Source organism: Ambystoma mexicanum, chromosome 13 (assembly GCF_040938575.1).
Source record: "Ambystoma mexicanum isolate Mex_15411 chromosome 13, UKY_AmexF1_1, whole genome shotgun sequence".
Taxonomy (NCBI): domain Eukaryota; kingdom Metazoa; phylum Chordata; class Amphibia; order Caudata; family Ambystomatidae; genus Ambystoma; species Ambystoma mexicanum.
In genome coordinates this window covers 474,809,113-474,828,109 of record NC_090938.1, presented here as the reverse complement: position 1 = coordinate 474,828,109, position 18,997 = coordinate 474,809,113, and the positions used below count along the sequence as shown (strand labels likewise).

Genomic DNA, 18,997 nt, shown 5'->3' with positions numbered 1-18,997 from the left:
TAGAACACACAAATGAGAAAAGATGAAGACTTCAACGGAACAGACCACTCCAGGCCACTTCCAGAGATCAAACAAGTGATGCAACCAGTCTCACCACGGGCAGGCAGCAACAGGCTATCTTCAATGGACGAACAAAGGAGCAGCCAGCGCACATGTGGCTGAAAATGCAAGAACAGGCATCTTGTTATGCAAGTTGAAGATCCTCCAAGAACCAAGGATGCACTTGGAATGGCTGCAGCGAGTTAGCCCAGGAGAGGGCTTGTAAGTCCACCAGTTGATCCAGGGAAACTTCTGAAGGCTCACTCAGCAGGTGCGGATCCTCAAGCAGGGGTCGAGACAGGTTGTTTTCACTGGTACATGGTTCCAAGCGCCAATGAAGGCATTCTTGAGATCAGGATAGAGAGGCAGCACCTCACAGGGACAGCACTGGAGTAGTTGCTGGGCAACTTCAGTTGTTCTCCTTGGGAGGTCAGAGGGTTGCACTTCTTCAGAGAGGTCTTGAATCAAACAATGATCAAATAGTTGCAGAAGGCTTTACATACCTCCAAAAAGTCAGGACAGGATTCTAGCAAAAAGAAAATGTGTCCCATAGAAGGATATGGGAGGAAATCAGCAAAAAGGAAATCTCTCCTAACATTAAATTCTTTAGGTGTCAGAAAAGATCACTCGATAAGGCGATAATACCGTTGGCTAACAGTACTAAAATACTGAGACTGGGGTATTCAATTATACATAACACTTCTTTTCAGGATTAAACTTTGTGAGACCGAAACATTGAGGCTGAAATCCCAATTCAATGAAAGATCTCGGATGGAGGATAAACTACAAACACGACTTATTAGAGTAGTGAGTGTTATATTTATACGCCTAAGGGACCATAAAATGGATGGCCTTTAACTGTGGAACAGAGTTGTCATGACACACAAACAAGCTTTAATTACCTTCTTTCAAAGCATTTACATTTAACATAATATGTAGTGTGCAGTCAGCCAGATATATTGAGAAAGTACTAAGTTCTGGGTTGGTATATACTCTTTAAATGTGTATGCCAATCTGGGTCACTGTGCTACCTTCCATCAGCGCTTAGAAAATGTGTACTAGTGAAATGCCTAGTAACACAACAGTGACATGTTAAATTATTGAACAAGACAAAACAGTACCTTGGTGTCAGGATCTCTTTGTACTGCAGCTTCTCCACACGCGTAGTGGCAGCCACAGACATAGGGATAACGATGTTATTAATATCGAAGGAACATTCTGGACGCCGCCTCCTCATTGCCTGCTAAATATATAAATGTTTGACAAGTTGTTACTCTTAAGCTCTATCGACAACCCAGAAAGAAGAGCTTTCATCAAATATGCTTACATTTATTTACCCAGCAATTTACACTTAACTCTAGAGAGGTTAAAAACAGGTCATCCTTTTTGCGAAAACATTAACCGTTAACCTGCAATGGCATTACACTTCACCCTAAATACAGATAATTTGCACACGTTCACTAGATAGAGGCAAACACTATGTGACGGGGCAAGTTCTGACCAGAGTTGTATTGGTCCTAGTGCATGGTTTGTAAAGCGTAGACGAAGACCCACTGTATGATAGAAAGCACCCACTGCGACTGTGGTAGAGGGACCCTGGTAATATTGTTTGTATATCTACCTGGCTATCTACGTTTTTGGCGTGAGGCATAACGTGAAGCTTCAACAAGGAAGTCAATCTGTAAACATGAGATCCATCAGCCTTTAGGGAGAGTTCAAAATGGACCATGGTATTGTACAGTTGGATACTGCCCCCCCCTACTGTGGGAGACAGTTCATTTGTGGTTGGTGCCAGTTTTACATGATTTGCAGTTTGGGGTACAAGCTGTACCATGGGGATGGCGCTAGAGGATTCCACTAGAAACAAGTATTGCGAGCAGACACCAGTCCTTTGTTTGCCACATGTGTAAATATGGGCAAACGGTAAGGGCTGTTCTACCAGAGCTCTACTTTTAGTTGACAGGTAGCCTTGGAGATGAGCTCTGTTAAATATAAAGGAGGTCAGGGATATGAGGCTTTTATTTTCATTTCCAGTCCAGGTCCGAGCAGTAACAACTAAGTTCAGACCAGATAAGATTGCAAAGTCACCTTTGCGAATAGAATACTCATAATCCTTAGTCCCCTTTCCCCCATACTGTAGGGGCAACCACGAGGTGGGGTTGGTACCAGAACCTTTCCGCTAAAAACTTGAGCTTCCCCAGTACTTTAGGCCAGGGGCGGAGGCACGGCCGCAGTGCACGCGTGCCACCTAGCCCCGCCCTCTACATAACCTCAGTCCCTTAGCAGCACGCTGGACACTCTTAAAGAGATCCATGGCCAGATATTAACTTATTTCAGGGGGATGGAGGTGGGTTGTATGGAGGAAAGGGGACTTAGAACTAGGAGTATTCTAGTCACTACAGTGAGTAAAATGTTAATACACATCAGGCGAAACAGGTCAGGGGAAAAAGGTAGGTGGACCCTCCTGGGCCCTGGCAAAACACATTGTGTTTTTTCTGCTCCCCCCAGCTCCGTTTCACGCCCCCATCCGTCCCGGACGCCATGCCCAATCCCACTTCCTCGTTTCCTACCTCTCGCCTCCCCCGGCTGTTAGGAAATATTCAAATAAATGTGCTAATTCCCTTCACCTTAGAGACCGACCCCCCCAGCAACTTTGCTGGATTTTGAGAACTTTATTTTTTTTCCTGGAGTGTGAGCCTTTCCCCCCCAACTCATGTATTTTGAATGTGTTTCACTCTTGTGTTTTCTTTGGTTATGGAGTTTTAGATGAGTTGATTGGTCCCACCAACTCAAAAGGAAGAAGTTGTCCTTGAAGGACTTCTCGGTCGAGATGAATTTGGCGATTCGGACCTGCAGCAGGGCTTCACCGGGCAAACCAATGGTCCAGGAGTTGCAGCAGCCGTCCTCTCCAGCTCGTCTTCGGTTCTTTTGCTCCAGTTGTCGACTCGGCGTTCCAAGCCAAGAGACTCGCCTTTTAAACAGTTTTTTCCCATTCATTCCAGCTTAGCTGCCACTCACCCAGCAGGGTGGCTGTCCTTGCGGACAGTCTGCCAGCCTATCACGCCAGAATGCATTCGGATCTCTTGGGAGACTAAGCAAAGGCCGTTATGGGCACCTCCCTCACTTACTGCCCACCCCAGAACCGCATGCGCCAGAGGCAGTCTTCAGTCCTGAAGCCTGCCAAAGGCGTAGGGACAAAGGGACCAAAGCTGGTTTGGCGCGCAGACAAACTCTAGAAGGACCTTTCCACAAAGAAATTCCAAAAAAGAGAGCCTGGGACCCGTTTAAACAAAGGAGGCTCAGACGCCATCTTGAAAAACATGGCTCCTGCGATTAAATGTTACCGGTGTTCGCCGTTGGGAAAAATCATGGTGGCCACCAGCCATTTTGAGAGGAAAGGGAAGCATTTGACTGCTACATAAGTTTCACTCTATTGTAAGATGGTGTGTGCTGGGTCTAGGAATTTGGAAAGACTATTAAAGTCAATTTCACTTGACTTACTCTGGGAAACAGTAGTTTATCCCAGAGAAGGTATTTAAACCTTGGGAAAGCCTAAAAAGGTTTCCCTGTGCCACTGCACTGAAGGTGCTTTGTGATGCAAATGAAAAGATGATGCCTATGGAGTCCACGAGAGTAAAACACATTAAAATACATGAGTGGGAAAAAAGGCTCACACTCTCCTCAAAATCCAGCAAAGTTGCTGGGGGTCTCTAAGGTGAAGGGAATTTGCACATTTATGAGAATTCTCCCCAATACTTCCTGAGCCAATTCCCACTCGCGGGAAACTGTGCTCTGCCTGCTCAGAGCGTCCACCGCTGTGTTCAGCTGTCCGGCTAGGTGAACTGCCGACAGAGATTCCTTCTTGTATTGCCCAGAACCAGAGCTGCATTGCCTCTTTGCACAGTGGTAGTGACGCTACGCCTCCTCTCTTGGTGAGGTAGTAAATGACCACTGTGTTGTCCGTCATTATCAGGGCATTCCTTCCCCATACAGAGGGCAGAAAGGCCTTAAGCGCTAATCTGATCGCCCTTAGCTCTAAAAGGTTGTGTAGTTTGGACTCCGATGGAGACCAACGACCGTTGATTGTCAGATCGTTGGTATGGGCGTCTGTCACTACTGTTATCTCCGACCATGGTTGCCAAAACAATTCTCCCCTGAGAATATTGTCGTTACAAGCCCACCATAGGTGGTCCTGGGCAACTGTGCTGGGAACTTGCAGAAGATCAACATAATCCCAGAGAATTGGGACTACTGAGTCCTGAGGGCCCATTGAAGGGATCTCATTCTCAAATCGAGCCTCTGGCACCAGTAAAATGCAGGATGCCATGAGGCCGAGCAACCTCAGAAAATCAGAGGCCGGCAGATGCTGGGCATTTTGGAACTTTGTTACCATCTGCAAAATGTGGTGAGCTCTCATCTCGGGAGGCGAGGCTTTCCCTGATTAAGTATCCAGGACTACTCTGATAAATTGGAGTTTTTGGAATGGTACCATATGGGACTTCTTCTAATTGAGGGAGAAGCCCAGTCTGTGAAGGGAGAGGCAGGTGATTCGAGAGATATTCCTGAGCTTATTCGGGGGAACAAGCCCTGATCAACCAATCGTCCAGGTAGGGTTAGACATGAATCCCCCCCTCTCCCGAGACTTGCTGCCACCACCGCCATTGGTGTAAACCCTTGGGCAGAGGTCAGCCTGAATGGCATAACTCAAAGCTGATAGCGAGAGCCGCCAAGCGCAAACCTCAGGTACTTTGTGTGCTTGAGATGGATTGGCACATGAAAGTAAGCTTCTTGAAGGTCCAATGATGACAACCAGTCTTGGAGTTGGAGAGCCTAAAGGATCTGAGAAAGGGTTACCATCTTGAACTTGTCCTTCCTGAGGAACTTGTTCAAGTTTCAAGATGGGTCTCAATCCTCCGTCGTCCTTTGGAATGAGAAAGTAAGGGGGTACCTGTTCTATTACACCTTTCTCTAGCAAGGTTAACATTTCCTGCACAAGGAGCGGATCTGGAATTGACAGAATTGGTTCCCGGTGGATGGTCCTAAGGCCATTTTATGAAGGGAAGGCAGTAACCTTGAGCTACTGTTTCCAGTGCCTAAGCTTCTGAAGTAATGCCCCGCCATTTGCTCAGATACTGTGATATTCTGCCTCCCACCGGGGTCTTGTGTGCTAAGGTCTCGAGAGATTTGGAGGCGGCTGCAGGAGCGGCTGAGGGTAAAGATGCCGCTGCTGAGGCTGATTTCGCATCTCTTTTCCTCTATCAAATGAGTAGTATCGAAAAGAAGGACCTCTCCAGGAAGTTGAGCCCGAATAAGGTTTTTGAGGCTGTCGCATAGAGGCGCTAAGTGACTTAGCTGCCGCCTTGGAGGTCTGCAGTTTCTCTAAGCTCTCTTCAGCTTTACTGCCGAACAGCCTCGAGCCATCGAAAGGCATGTTGAGTAGTCTGGCCTGCAATGCCGGTGCTAAGCCCGACTTCCACAACCATGCACATCTGCGCCGCACTGTGCTTGCAGCCATGGCTGATCTGATGCAGTCAATAGAATCCAATCCATATTGGAGACATTCCCCCATTGCCTCCTTACCATCTTTCACAATATTCAGAAAACCTTTCTTCGCCTTCTGGAATATGTTCAGCCGCTGCCTTTACGCAATCCCACAGGGTATGGGTGAACCCGACATGGGTACAGGTAACATTTGCTGACTTAAGGGCCATGCTGCTAGAGGTAAATACCTTGCGAGTCTAAGCGTCCACCTTTTTATCCTCTATCTGCGGGGATAGATGGGTAAACTGATTGCCTCGTGGAAGTAGCAGCTTGTACCACTAGACTTTCCGGCGTAGTGAGTTTACTCAGATAATCAGGGTCACAGCCTGATGGCCTATATTTTTTGAGAAACTCTTTAGTGACTGCAACAACAGACTCCAGAGTCTCCCAATTTGCAACCATTGTTCTTTGAAGAGCCCTATGAAAAGGAAGAACTGGGTCCTTTTAGGGGCACTCGTCCAGGATATCGGTCATATCATCTTGTTCAAAGGTTGGTAAAGATCTGCTCCAACCCATATAGTCAGCAACCCTGCTCATCAAGATCCTGTACCCTGAGAATCTGCATGTTCTGCAGGATCAGGTTTTTGAAAACCTAACTCGGGTGACGTGTCAATGCCACTGGCAGAGTGAAGGGTGTCACAGGTCTGTCATTTTTCACTCAGGGCCAATCAATTCCTCTGGTGCAATTTTAGTACCAAATTACTCCAAATGGAGAAATGTTTTCCTCTGAGGCACTTTCTTCCTCAATAATAGAGGACATGGACTTTAAAAAGTCTGATTTGGGTAGAGGTGTAAACCCTTTTTCCTGTTCCGGAATTTGCCTCGAGGGAATCGAAGGATTCTTCTAAATAGTTGATGACGACTTCGATAATGGAGACAATATCTCCTTCAGCTTCGAGGTAATCGGCGCCAATGAACTCGTGGAGTGCTTCGACGGTTTATGCTTTTTAGTCAATACAGGGGAATCACTCGAATCTCGAGTTTTTAAAGTCAGGTCGAGATCGTCTAGTTTCCGTCTTACTAATCTCACACGACCATCTCTCGCACATCAACCCACACGCACTTCACAACACCACATAAGCTGCATCAACAGCACACGAGGACTGACACACGAGGACTGACATCGATCCGATACTTGCACCAAAGCTCAGCACTCGGTGTATACCAAGTTAAAGCTGCCAACCGAACACCACTCCTCTCACTATCCTACTCCCGCTTCGCCTACTAACCCATCCCAACTTCTCATTTCCAGATCCACCAGAGCGCCTGGGGACCAACTCCGTTGGTGACGGTGCGCGGTACAAATACCTTTAACATTTAACTACTGGACTTAGTAGTTTCTGACTCTCCTGCGTCGTCCAAGGGGTCTGGATCTTACGAGGTTTCTTTGAGGGGGTCGGGCCGCATTCTCAAAGACCATCATCATTTATTTTATAAACTCTTCCAATTTCCTAGGGGAATCCGACTTAGTTGGGCATCTTACCATCTCAGTAGATGTGTCTGACGAAGAGGAAGGAGATCTAGGTCTCCTCTTCGTCTTCTTAAAAGACGACAAAGAACTTCTCGATCTACTCCTAGACCGATACCTCTGTGTTTATGCCCATCGGAGTCTCTCGAAGCTTCCTGCCCCACCGCTAGTTTACCTTTTCATTCGCGAAGAGCTTTGTGTCATCGACTGACAGGAGCCACTGTCGCTGGCCAGATGGTCCGAACCCAAGCACCAAAGGCATACACAGTGAGGGTCAGTGATCGACATTTTGGAACGACAGTTGACACACTTTTTAAACCCCGTCTACCGAGTGGAAGGGGTCAAAGAAGATGACATTTTCACTGAGGAAAATATGAAGTGTGCCGTTAACTCGATTGCATAGTTATCGGAAAAACGGAACTGAAGCCTACAGGCGCGCACAAGCTATTTATACGACTGGTGAAGTCGACACGCTATGGAGACCGTCGAGGGACATCGACGCCACACCCTCATGCACAGCGTCCTTTGCTGAAAAAAATGTTTCCGAAGCAGCGAAGCCGCTGAGATACGAATATCATAGATGAGGAATACGTGGGAGGACACAATCCATTTGAAATGAGAATTCTCCCCAACAGCTGTCCGAAATTGACAGCCCCGTAACCTTTTCTGTAAATGTCAGGGAGAGTTTGCAGAACATGTGCGTGTCTTCCAAGATAAAAGTCAGATTCTTGAAGCTGAATACAAGTCGACTACTGGACTGGAGTCCAAAGAGGAAGAAAAGACGTCTGTAACTGATTAAAGCAACCAGAGAGCCTGCTGTGTAACCAGAACCTGTTCTGACCCTTCCAAGAGGCTGGCAAGACTAACTTGTCTAAAGCCAAATTGTAACGTGCTGCGACGTTCCAGGGCTCCAATACCAGGGAACCTGGAGCCCGAGCGCTGTACATCAGCTTCTGAATTCTGATTTGCGCTGAAACTTTGGTTGACTCCTGCTGGACCTCCAGACACGATTCGAAATCCTTTAAGTCCGCTCACCAGAGTGCTGGAACAGAATAGCAAAGAGAATCCGATCAGCGACATCAGTTCTTCATCAGGTACCTGTAAAAGGGTGCCAAATCCACAGAGACGCTAGAAGCATTTGAGAATCCTTTGTTGGGAGCCTTTCCTGTCAACTGCTGCAAGTTCCCTTCTAGTGTCTGTTCGTTCGTCACCACAACCAAGAATCCAGGTACTGGGTCATGTCCTGCTGCTTCTTGGAGGTGTCCATCTGTAAGCTCTCCTCTCCTCTGCCAAGATACTGTGTTGGCTTGGGTAATACTATCCTGCCGATGCAGTGTGGGTGATTCGCTTGTTTTTCCTATATTGCAGGATGGGCAGAATTTAAATGGCATAACTTTCCATATTGGGGGTAGGCAGCCGGGCGACCCAGGAAAGGGGTGGGAAAATACATGTTATGATCACCCCCCACTCTCTACTGTAAGGCCTAGGCCCAGTGGGCCTTCCGAGGCTGGATGGTCCTGTCGAGATCTCTGTTCGACTGTCAGGTCTGTCCTGTCTTGTAGTTTGTTGCGTCGAGGCACGGCGTCAATAAAGGACAGAGATAAACTAATATTAAACTCTTTATAAGTCAAAGGGGTAAGCCGAAAATGCACTCCGCTTATATGCAACCGCTCACGATGGCGGAAAAAAAAAAAAAACAATCTGAGGAACTTCAGCGCGTGAGGGATTATGGATACAGCGGATGTCACACTAGGGATAGTATTACTGGCACGCCCCGTCAATGTCCCTTTTCGAAAACAACTGTAATACTCTGCAGCTTCCAATAGATGTCGGCCTATGCATAGCATGTGATCTAAGCAAATGACAAGCATCAGAAATAACAAATCCATGGCCAAAGCTATAGTCATAGTCGCACCACTTAAAATGCGTAAAGGCAAACCAAGAGCACATATGAATTCTTGGTTCACCACTGAATTAAAAGCATTACGAACCAAAAAGAGGAACCTTGAAACACACACACCCCCTCACCAGAGGACAAAACCAATCTAGCTAATATCACGGCTAAATATAAAGACTAGATCATCCGCACCAAGCAGGATACCTTCAACAATAGAATAAACCAAGCAGGATTCAGTACTAAAGAACTATTCAACAGAATGAGAGAGATGGAAGACCCTCACCCACCCACAGACTCGTGCCTAAAAGACAAACCTCGGTGCACAAGCATTCAAGACTCTCTCGCCAACAAAATTGCAAGCCTTCAGACTAAAATAGCAGACAAACAGTGTCAACTAACTGACCCTGCATCCACTACACCGCTACCCACCACCCCATCGCATCAACTCACTGGCTTCAAATTCAATAATGTATCAGTACCAGAGGCACAAAAAAATCATCGACTCTTTGAAACCTAATTGCCAGGGCGATAGCTGTCCAGTACAGATCATAAAATAAGCGGCCTGAGACCTGGCCCCTTTCATTACCAAACTAATTAACGCATCATTCTCTAGTAGCACTGTACAGAGTAACCTGAAGAATCGTGGGTACTCCATTTACTAAAAAAAAACACCCTACGATCCCCACTAACTAAAGACCCATCACTACAGTCCCATTCCTGTTACAAATCCTAGATAGGGTTGCATATTTGGCAATCCAAGCCTATCTAGAGACGAACAAATTATTGGACGACAATCTGGCTTCAGACCTCAACATGGGACTGAAACCGTCCTTGTCGACCTCAAAAGTCAGATTGACGAACTAAAAAATAAAGGAAGCGTGGCCATCCTACGCCTCCTTGACCGGTCGGTGGCATTTGACCATGTCGTGCACAAGGTACTCTGCCATCACCTCGCCACGGCAGCTCAATTCTCTAGAACCGCCATCACATGGATTCAGTCGTTCCTCAAAAACAGGACCATGCAGGTCTTCTCACCTTCTGCAGCTGCTGACCATATACCAAACACCTGTGGCGTGCCACAAGGCTCATGCATTTCGCCCAGTTTGTAGGACATGCATTACTCACCGTAATAACATTTCTGATTGTATCTGCTTAGATTCACATGCTGTGCATATTGTCCGACATCCAGTGGTAACCGCAGAGTATTGCATCTGGTCTTTCAGGGACCGAAACAGGATGTCGGCATAGGCGTGTCTGTAACACTTTCCCTATCGTGACGTGTAGTGTACCCAAAATCCCCCACGCTTTGAGGTCCCTCCGATTGTATTTTTTCTGACATGAGGGAGCCCAAGGCTATTGTGAGTGAGTACATGAAGAGAGAAAGTAGTAAGACCTCTATGTTCCTTCCACCCCGAGCGGGGAGGTAGCATGTGAATCTAAGCAGATACAATAATCAGAAATGCTATTACGATGAGTAATGAAGGTCTTCTGATGCTGGTTTATCTGCTTAGAATCACATGCTGTGCATAGACTAGCGAGCAGTACCCGGAGTTGGAGGTGGGTTGTGAGAAGGAACAGTAGAGAAAAGGAGGTCTTAGTACTGCTTGTGCCACCTGAGAATCAGACCTAGAATTAGTGTCTAGGCAATAGTGTTTTGTAAAGGTGTGTACAGAACTCCAGGTTGCCGCTTTGCAAATGGACTCAAGGGGAACATTTGCAATGAATGCAATGGAAGCCCCAGTGCCCCGAGTAGTGTGCTCTAGGCTTCAAGGGCAGTTCTCTCTTAGCAAGATCGTAACACAGTGTGATGCATTTTACAATCCACCTTGATATAGCCGATTTAGAGACCGGATCCCCTTCTCTACCAGCTGCCACTGAAATGAAAAATTGGTTTCTTTTTCTCAGTGGTTTCTTTCTTTCTAGGTAAAACATGACTGCCCTGCGCACATCTAGTGTGTGTAGACTTCTTTCGGCCATGCTAGTGGGATTCTGGAAAAAGGTAGGTAGTTCAATCAATTGGTTCACATGCAATTTAGCGAAGAATTAAGGCGTAAATCTGGGATGAGTGCGCAGAACTACCTTATCCCTGCGGACTGTAACAAAAGGGTTCAGAACAGAAAGGGCCTGTAGCTTGCTAACCCTTCTAATAGAATTAACAGCCACTCAGAAGGCCGTCTTGTAAGTTAGGTCTTTTAGACTTGCTCATGCATTGGCTCAAAGGGAAGCCCCAGGAGTCTGATTAAAACCATATTTAGAACCCATCCAGAAAATGGGTGAGAAATAGGAGGATGAATCCTCTTAACACCTTCCATACAAGCTTTAATCACTGGTATTTTCCACCATGACGCCTTCTTTTGTGACGTGGTGTAGGCTGAAAGAACAGCAAGATGAACCTTTAGGGAATTGAAGACCAATCCTGTCTCTAACAAATGGGTTAGGTACAGCAAAATGTGTGTGGGTGAGCAATCGATGGGATTGGTGCCCTTGGCATTACACCAGATGACAAACCGTTTCCATTTGCTGGAATAGCAATAGCGTGCGTTAGGTTTCCTAGCTTCCCTGAGAATGTCCATGCATCTCTGAGGGAGCGGAAGGTGTCCAAACACTATGACCTCAGGACCCAGGCTGCTAAGCTAAGAGTTTGTGGGCATGGGTGAAGGGTCTCTCCGCCTCCCCCCCGTCCGGAGACATGTTGTAAGGGCAGGGTATTTTTACTGGTGGGGAGAGGGACATTTACATTAGATGAGCGAACCAGGGTTGGCGAGCCCACATGGGGGCTACCAATATCATGGTGACTGGTTCCTGGTGCATCTTGTTGAGTAGGGGTCGGAGAGGGCGGGGCAAAGCATAAACAAATTTATTTCCCGGACCATGTTATCCAGGGACCGTTCCCCTTGGAGCGGTTCTGGGGGTACCTGGAGGCGTAGTGTTGGCATTAGGCGTTCTCCTGAGCTGCGAACAGGTCGATTTCTGGGAAGACCCATTCTGCGAAGACATTGGACATGATGTCTTCGTGCAGACGCCATTCGTATTCTTTGTGCAGTGGGAAATCTCTGTTGAGCACATCTGCCAGAAGATTGAGTTCCCCTGGAACATGTTGGGACAACAGAAACAACTTGTGTTTGAGAGTTCACATCCAAATGTTTTGAGACAGCTTGGATAGCCCTGGAGAGTGTGTGCCCCCTTGTTTGTTCAGGTAATACATGGCTGTGGTGCTGTCGGTCAGGACCGTCTTCCCCTGTAGCTGTGTTTGAAAGGCTTTCAGTGCTTTGAACACAGCCAATAGCTCCAGTAGATTTATATGGTTGGATGCTACTTGTGGGGACCAAACTACATGCGTACATGCACTGTCTGCTGCAGCAGGTGGCCCCCCCCCGCACCTTGTGATAGATGTGTCTGTCATGAGAGTGGCTTCCACTGCAGGGGTGGTGAAGGTTTTCCCCTTAAAGATGTTTTCCCTCTACCACCACTTCAGAGAGAACGAGGGCTGACGATACAACTACCAGATCTTCCCATTGTCCGCAGGCCTGACACCACTGGTTGATGAGCCCCTCTTGCATGGGACGCATGCACAGCCGCGTGTGGGGAACCAAGTAAATGCATGACGCCATCATACCTAGCAAACGCATGGCTTTGCGTACTGTCCCCTCTCGACTGGCTTCATATTGAGGGATCTGAAAATGCATGTTCTGAACCCTCTCATTGGAGGGGAAGACGAGGCCGTCCTTCGTATGGATTAGAGCCCCAGAAATGTTTTACTTGACGGGACTAGACTGGATTTTTCCTAGTTGATGGAGAATTCCAGATTGAAGAGAAAGTCTACGGTCTTCTGGGTGTTCAAAAAGCATGTGTCATAAGAGTTCCCTGTTATGAGCCTGTCGTCGAGGTAACGGTAAACCGGTACGGACAGTCTGCGCAGGTGTGCTGCCGCTGCTGCCTGGACTTTTGTTAACACTCTTGGCGCTGAGGCGATGCCGAAGGGGAGCACTTTGAATTGGTAATGCCGGTCCTCTATCATGAACCTTAGATATTTCCTGTGCGCTGGAAACATTGAAATATGAAAGTATGCATCTTTCATGTCCAATGTTGCCATGTGGACCCCCTGTTTCAACAGTGGGATCACCTACTGTAGTGTTACCATACAAAACCTGAGGTTTTATAAATTTGTTCGCTGGGCGCAGGTCTAGAACAGGGTGCATGGTGAGGTCCTTTTTGGGTACAAGGAAGTACACTGAATAAATACCCTTGTTTACTTGAAGAAAAGGGACGGCTTCTATGGCGTCCTTTCCCAGCAGCGCTTCCACCTCTTGATTCCGGATCTGCAGATGGTCCGGTGAGAGGCGCCGTGAGCATGGCGGTCTGAACTGTGGATATCGGGCGAATTCCACGCAGTACCCGTGGGCGACCGCCTTTAGAACTCACTGGTCTGAAGTCATCCCCTCCAATGCCGTGAGGAAAGCTGTTAAACGCCTCCCTGACCGGGGAAACATGGGAGGGGACCTGGATTTGTTGGTCATTTCTGACCAGAGGCTGCAGCTCCTCTGGAATTGGGGCCTCTACCTCTGCCGCTGACCCCTACGTGGGTAGTAGGCAGGGCTTCCTGAAGTTTGTCCAGAGTTATGGTACCCATGCTGTAGTTCTGACTTGCACGAGACTGCCCTCGAAAGGACCGATGTGAACCACCTCCCCTTTGGGGGGGAAGGTTTCTGTGTTACTTGTTGCAATGACTTAAAGAGACTCTTGCTCTTTCTTGGCCGTCTCCAGGGCATCATCGACCACTTTCCCGAAGAGATTAGTCTCTTCTATGGGTTTGTTGATCAGAGCGGCCTGTGTTTCAGGCTTGAACCCCGAGTTGCAAAGCCAAGCGTGCCCTGGGCCTGAGACCTGCCTGCTGTCTAAGCAGTGTCCAGAGTGTTCTTGATTATATTCTGATTTACCTGCCCTCTGCCACAATGGTGAGGAGCCTGGACCTAACGGGTTCTGGAACCTCCTGGAGGCCCTCTACAAGGTTTCATTGCACGTCTGCATAACTAGCCAGCAGCGTGGTGTTATTCGCCGTGTGTGGTGTATGCAGTTGCTGAGGTAACACGCTTACCTAGGGCGTTCAACCTCTTGGATTTCTTATCCAGAGGTGCCTCCCCCGTAGCAAGGGGTACTCCTGCCCGTTTCTGGGGGGTAATGACTACCAAGGAGTCGGGGGTGGCGTGGTCTTTAATATACTGAGGGTCCGAAGGAGCTGGCCGAAATAGTTTTTCAACTCTTGGGTTCACTGCCCGGGTCTGAGCTGGTGTGACCAGGAGGGGGCCAATCTTCTTTCACCGAATGGGAATGGCTTGGCTTGTGGGGGGTTTCTCCTTGAGAATGTCCTCCACAAAGTCTTGATCGGGTACCGCCTCCTGTGTAGTGATTTGAAAGTGATCTGCTGTCTTCCTTAAGATGGCATTGAAGGCCTTTGGTCATCTACAGGCGAGGCCTGGCAGCCGGGGTGGATGGAGGAGAATCCAGGAATAGAACATCAGTATCCTGATCTTGTGTGGGGTGCGTCCATGGCTCAGTTTCCACTTTCTGGGTTTCCTCCCAGTTGTCCATGGCATCCGCCTGGTCCTCAGTGTAGTCCTGCAGGAAGGAAGGATCTTCGCTGTAGATGTCCTGGTAAGTGTCCATCTGGACCACATCTTCATGGTGGACGGAACCAGAGGGCCGAGATCAAGATTTTCCAGGAAACGTGAAGCCGATCTTACAATAGGTTCCCCACGAGATCTCTTTGGGGAAGGATGCCCAGAAAGCGAATTTTCTCAAGGCGAGCCATGCACCCTTCAAAATTCTCTCTTGTCCACTTAGAGGAACCAGAAGAGCCTAAAGGTGGAAAAACGTAGTTTTCCACCCTTTGGCGTCGAAATTTGTCTCAAAGGGTGTTGGACAGAGGCTCCTGAATGTCCTTGTAGGTTTTGCGAGTATCGGGGCACCATGGCTTGTCTTTAGACTTGTCCACGGCCTGCCCCATGCGTTTCGCTAGTGTAGGTACCAATCCGACTCCCAAGTAATTCTCGCGATACTGTCTTCAATCTCCGCTGAATTGGCGTGAGTTAACGGGTTCCACCTACCGCAGCGTTAGAGGGCTTAGCGGTAGATTTTTCGCCTGGAGGCCTAGTAGTAGGTTTTGGGCCCACTGGGCCTTTAAGGACCGTCGGAGCGTCGAATGGCCGTGCTTTGACGTGTAAACCTGATTTAGGGGTAGCACCCTTGTTTTTGGAGTGCCCAGTTGCAAGACGCTGCTGCGGATGCAGTGGAAGGCTGTTGATCTACCCGATCAGAGGAATCTGGCGAAGTTTGACGGCCCTGTTAGCGTTCACCTTTTTTGACGGAACCGTCAAAATCGGTGGTGGGGTTGGGTGCTTAGTGTGCTGAGGTTTTTGTACGCCCCTGTTGCTCGGTGTTGTCCCTGAAGCGAGACTTGTGTCAGGCCTTGCAGGGTCGAGGACGGGCGTGGCGGACCTAGAAGTGTCCGCCTCAAGGTCTTTAACTTCCGATACAGTTGTTTGGTCATCGGAGGGGCCCCCGTCACTTTCGGCGGGTGTGGCGGTGGGGGAAAAAGGGTTTCCGCCCGCGACATACCATACGCGGCCCACTGCTTTACACGGCACTCCTTAAGGGTCTTAGGCCGAAGGAGGTTACAAGCCGCACACATCTTCTCGTCGTGATCTAAAGGGAAACAAGAATTTAACGTTCTGTGCTAGTCTTTCCACAGGTATTTGACCCTACACTTAGGGCAGAACCTAAATGGAGTCCTTTCCATAGCGAAAGGTATAAACAAAGATAACCACACCTAGAGGGCAAAGAGGGGGAAAGTGGAAAGACATAATGAAAGATATGGCCACCCTGACCCCACTCTCCCTACTGTGTAGGCTGGCCAGAGGGCCCGGCCAAGTGGCTGCCTCAGCCGCCGGATCTTAGGCACCGAAATCCGCCGCCGTAGAAACCTACCGCAGTCTTCGAAGTTCTTAATCGCTGTCGAATAGGGGAATAACCGACAAAGTCGGTATAAAGATAAACAATGTCTCTTATGTAAGAGCTCCACTATTGGGTGACCAGTTATCTGGGCGGAAAAAAACAATCTGAGGGACCTCAGCGCGTGAGGGATTTTGGGTACACTACATGTCACGATAGGGATAGTGTTAGACACACCTATGCCAACGTCCCCTTTTGGTCCCCAAAAGACAAGATGCAATACTCTGCGGTTACCACTGGATGTTGGACCATATGCACAGCATGTGATTCTAAGCAGATTAACAAGCATCAGAAAATATCTTTACAAAGCCACTGTTTGCTAAACTGGACCGTCTGGATGTCACCTACACCAACTACGCAGATGACACCCAGATACTCCTACCCCTGACAGGCATCTATGACACAGATGTACTTGGAGTAAACGCAATCTACACAATCATTCAGGCATGGATTGCCGTTCATGGCCTCTGCTTGAATGACGAAACAGAAATCCTCATGGTTGGTTCACCTATCAACTTAAACAAATTAAGCTCAAACTACACCACTATTAACATAGATGGGAACAACATCCCCATCGCAAAAGATGTAAAAACTTTAGGTTTTCACCTCAACGCTACCTCCAGCCTAACCAAACAAGTGAATATGACCGCCTCAGCTACCGCCTACAGAGGCAAGCCAATTAGGGCCTGCAGCCCCCTTCTGTGATCTGAAAGCTGCCTCATACTAGCCAGAGCCCTCAAAGTCCAAACTGGACTACTGTAATGGTCTTTACCTAGGTGCTAATAAGACCATACTCAACAAACTACAGATAATGCAGAACAATGCTCTAAGAGCGGCCTCCCAACTTGCCTAGTGGTCCCCAGATATAATCAAAAAAAAAAAAAAGGGTGGTTCGAGTTTACCGGTCATGGCCTCCCAACTTTGGAACTCACTCCCTTCTGAAATTAAATCCATCCAAGTATTTGCCAACATCAGGAAAAGTGTCATCCCCTGGCTACTCAATAAGTACTAACTTGATTTTCTCCCCATGTATCCCATCACTAAACTGTAATGTACTTCTATTTCCAGGCCTGCACATATTTACTACATATGTCTACTGTAAATCATGTATGTTCTATGCGTTATTTACTGTAATCTGTAACTACTCATGAGCGCCCGGATACCCCTGGGTCAGGTGCGCTATACAAGCAAAATAAACCGTTCAGAGGCCGAACACGAACGCATTTAGGGAGCCTTCTCCGAAGTCGCTGAACACTTTCTACCAACTTTGAAGTCTGTACTTAGTTGCTTTAAGAGAAACACGCTGGAACTGACTTTCTTGCATCTGAGCCTCATCCTGGCCTGCATACTGTTGGCTCCTAGACCACTAGGGTTCCTCTTCTGCCTACGAGATAAAGTCCTTCCCTATTCTAGGACATGAGTTAACAGTGTAAGCCCATGTCTTGAAAAGATCAAAAGTGTGTTACAAAGTACTTACCTGTAAATGTGTCAGTGTGTAACTGATTCCTAAAGCATAATAAGTTACACACTGTCCTAAAGTTCTTACTTAACTTTGAGTTGCGTATTGTCCTTCTGAAGAGTAGAACAAGTTACTTTCTTACCTGGTAACGCTCTTTCGATGGGATGGTCCGACGACGTATTCCATTTCTATGACAGGTAATGTCCACAGCTGTGCTGCTTTGGAAAATCTTCGACGCCTGCGTCCTGCGTCGATGCGCCGTCCCAGAGGACCTCCTCCGACGGCCGAGGTCACCCGATGTGATAAGTAGGACGCACGACGCCTATAGCCCCAGTTATAGTTTTTTCCCCCAGAACGTGTGCCACCAGTTTTCTGCCAGTCAGACACACAAGGCCTTGCGGAACGAAAGTTGCAATCGCAAAAGAAATTCTGCAGCGGGGAAGGTAGGGAGGGAGCGATATGGAATACGTCGTCGGACCATCCCATCGAAAGAACGTTACCAGGTAAGAAAGTAACTTGTCCTTCGAGGGGATTGGGTCCTCCGACGTATTCCATATCTATGACAGACTCCCAAAGCAGTACCAAGCAAGGAGGTGGGAAAAGAATTTAGAACACAAATTTAGCATGCCCAATCAAATTGCGGAATATAGGACTGCCTTGCCAAAGGCCAGATCCTGCCCTCTGATTGAATCGAGGGAGTAGTGACATACAAAAGTATGTACTGAAGCCCAGGTGGCTGCATCACAGATGTGACTAATAGGAACAACCCTCTGCAGGGCAGTAGACGCAGCCACTTCCCTGGTAGAATGGGCCTGCAAGCCAGCCAGAGGGTCCTTACCCGCCAAGCGGTAACACTCGGAGATAGCTAAAATAATCCAACGAGACAAAGTATGTTTCGTCACAGCTTGTCCCAAACGCTTTCCAGCGTAACCAATGAAAAGTTGATCGTCCACTCTGACCCGGGACATGCGCGAAATATATAAGCTCAAAGCTCTCCTAGGATCAAGCCTATGGAGCCTCTCCTCTTCCTTACCAGGATGTGGAGGAGGATAGAACGTTGAGGGCAGCCACAGGTACCGCCAGAAGAGACCACATCTCTGAAATCAGAAGGCAAGTCCATTGGCTCCCCGTCAAACAGAGAATTGTTTTCAAAACGCTTGCCCTCACCCACAAATGCCTCCACGACCTCGCCCCGCCCTACCTGACCAACAGAATCACCAGGCATACGGCCACCAGACCCTTAAGATCACACTATGTCAACACGATTGTCACACCCACCTCACGAAAGGTGCGAGCTGGAGGCTCCAGCTTCCCCACCCAAGCAGCCACGCACTGGAACGCCCTGCCACCTCACCTAAGACGGATTGAATCACACCTAGCCTTCTGCAAGGCCATTAAAACTAAACTCTTTGTCTGACAATATATCCATCATGAGGTGGTTCAACAGTTCCTTACATTTTGTGCCGTTTAACAATGCTTTGCATATTTGTTCCTTTACCTGCAACCAAGAGCCCACTGGGCACCCCCTGTAAATTGAATCTCCGCATTTTCTGTAACAGCGCCTCAATGCCTTATGGGCTGCAAG

General features: G+C 48.0%; 1 protein-coding gene across 4 annotated transcripts in view; it reads right to left on the bottom strand.

Moving 5' to 3' along the window:
• KANSL1 (KAT8 regulatory NSL complex subunit 1) overlaps positions 1–18,997 on the bottom strand; it is a 1,100,309-nt gene that overhangs the window by 89,003 nt on the left and 992,309 nt on the right. For all 4 annotated transcript variants that reach the window (XM_069634095.1, XM_069634096.1, XM_069634094.1 and 1 more), the window contains one exon: positions 1,161–1,282. In XM_069634095.1, the coding sequence (XP_069490196.1) occupies positions 1,161–1,282 (122 nt within the window). The remainder of the gene's footprint in view (positions 1–1,160; positions 1,283–18,997) is intronic.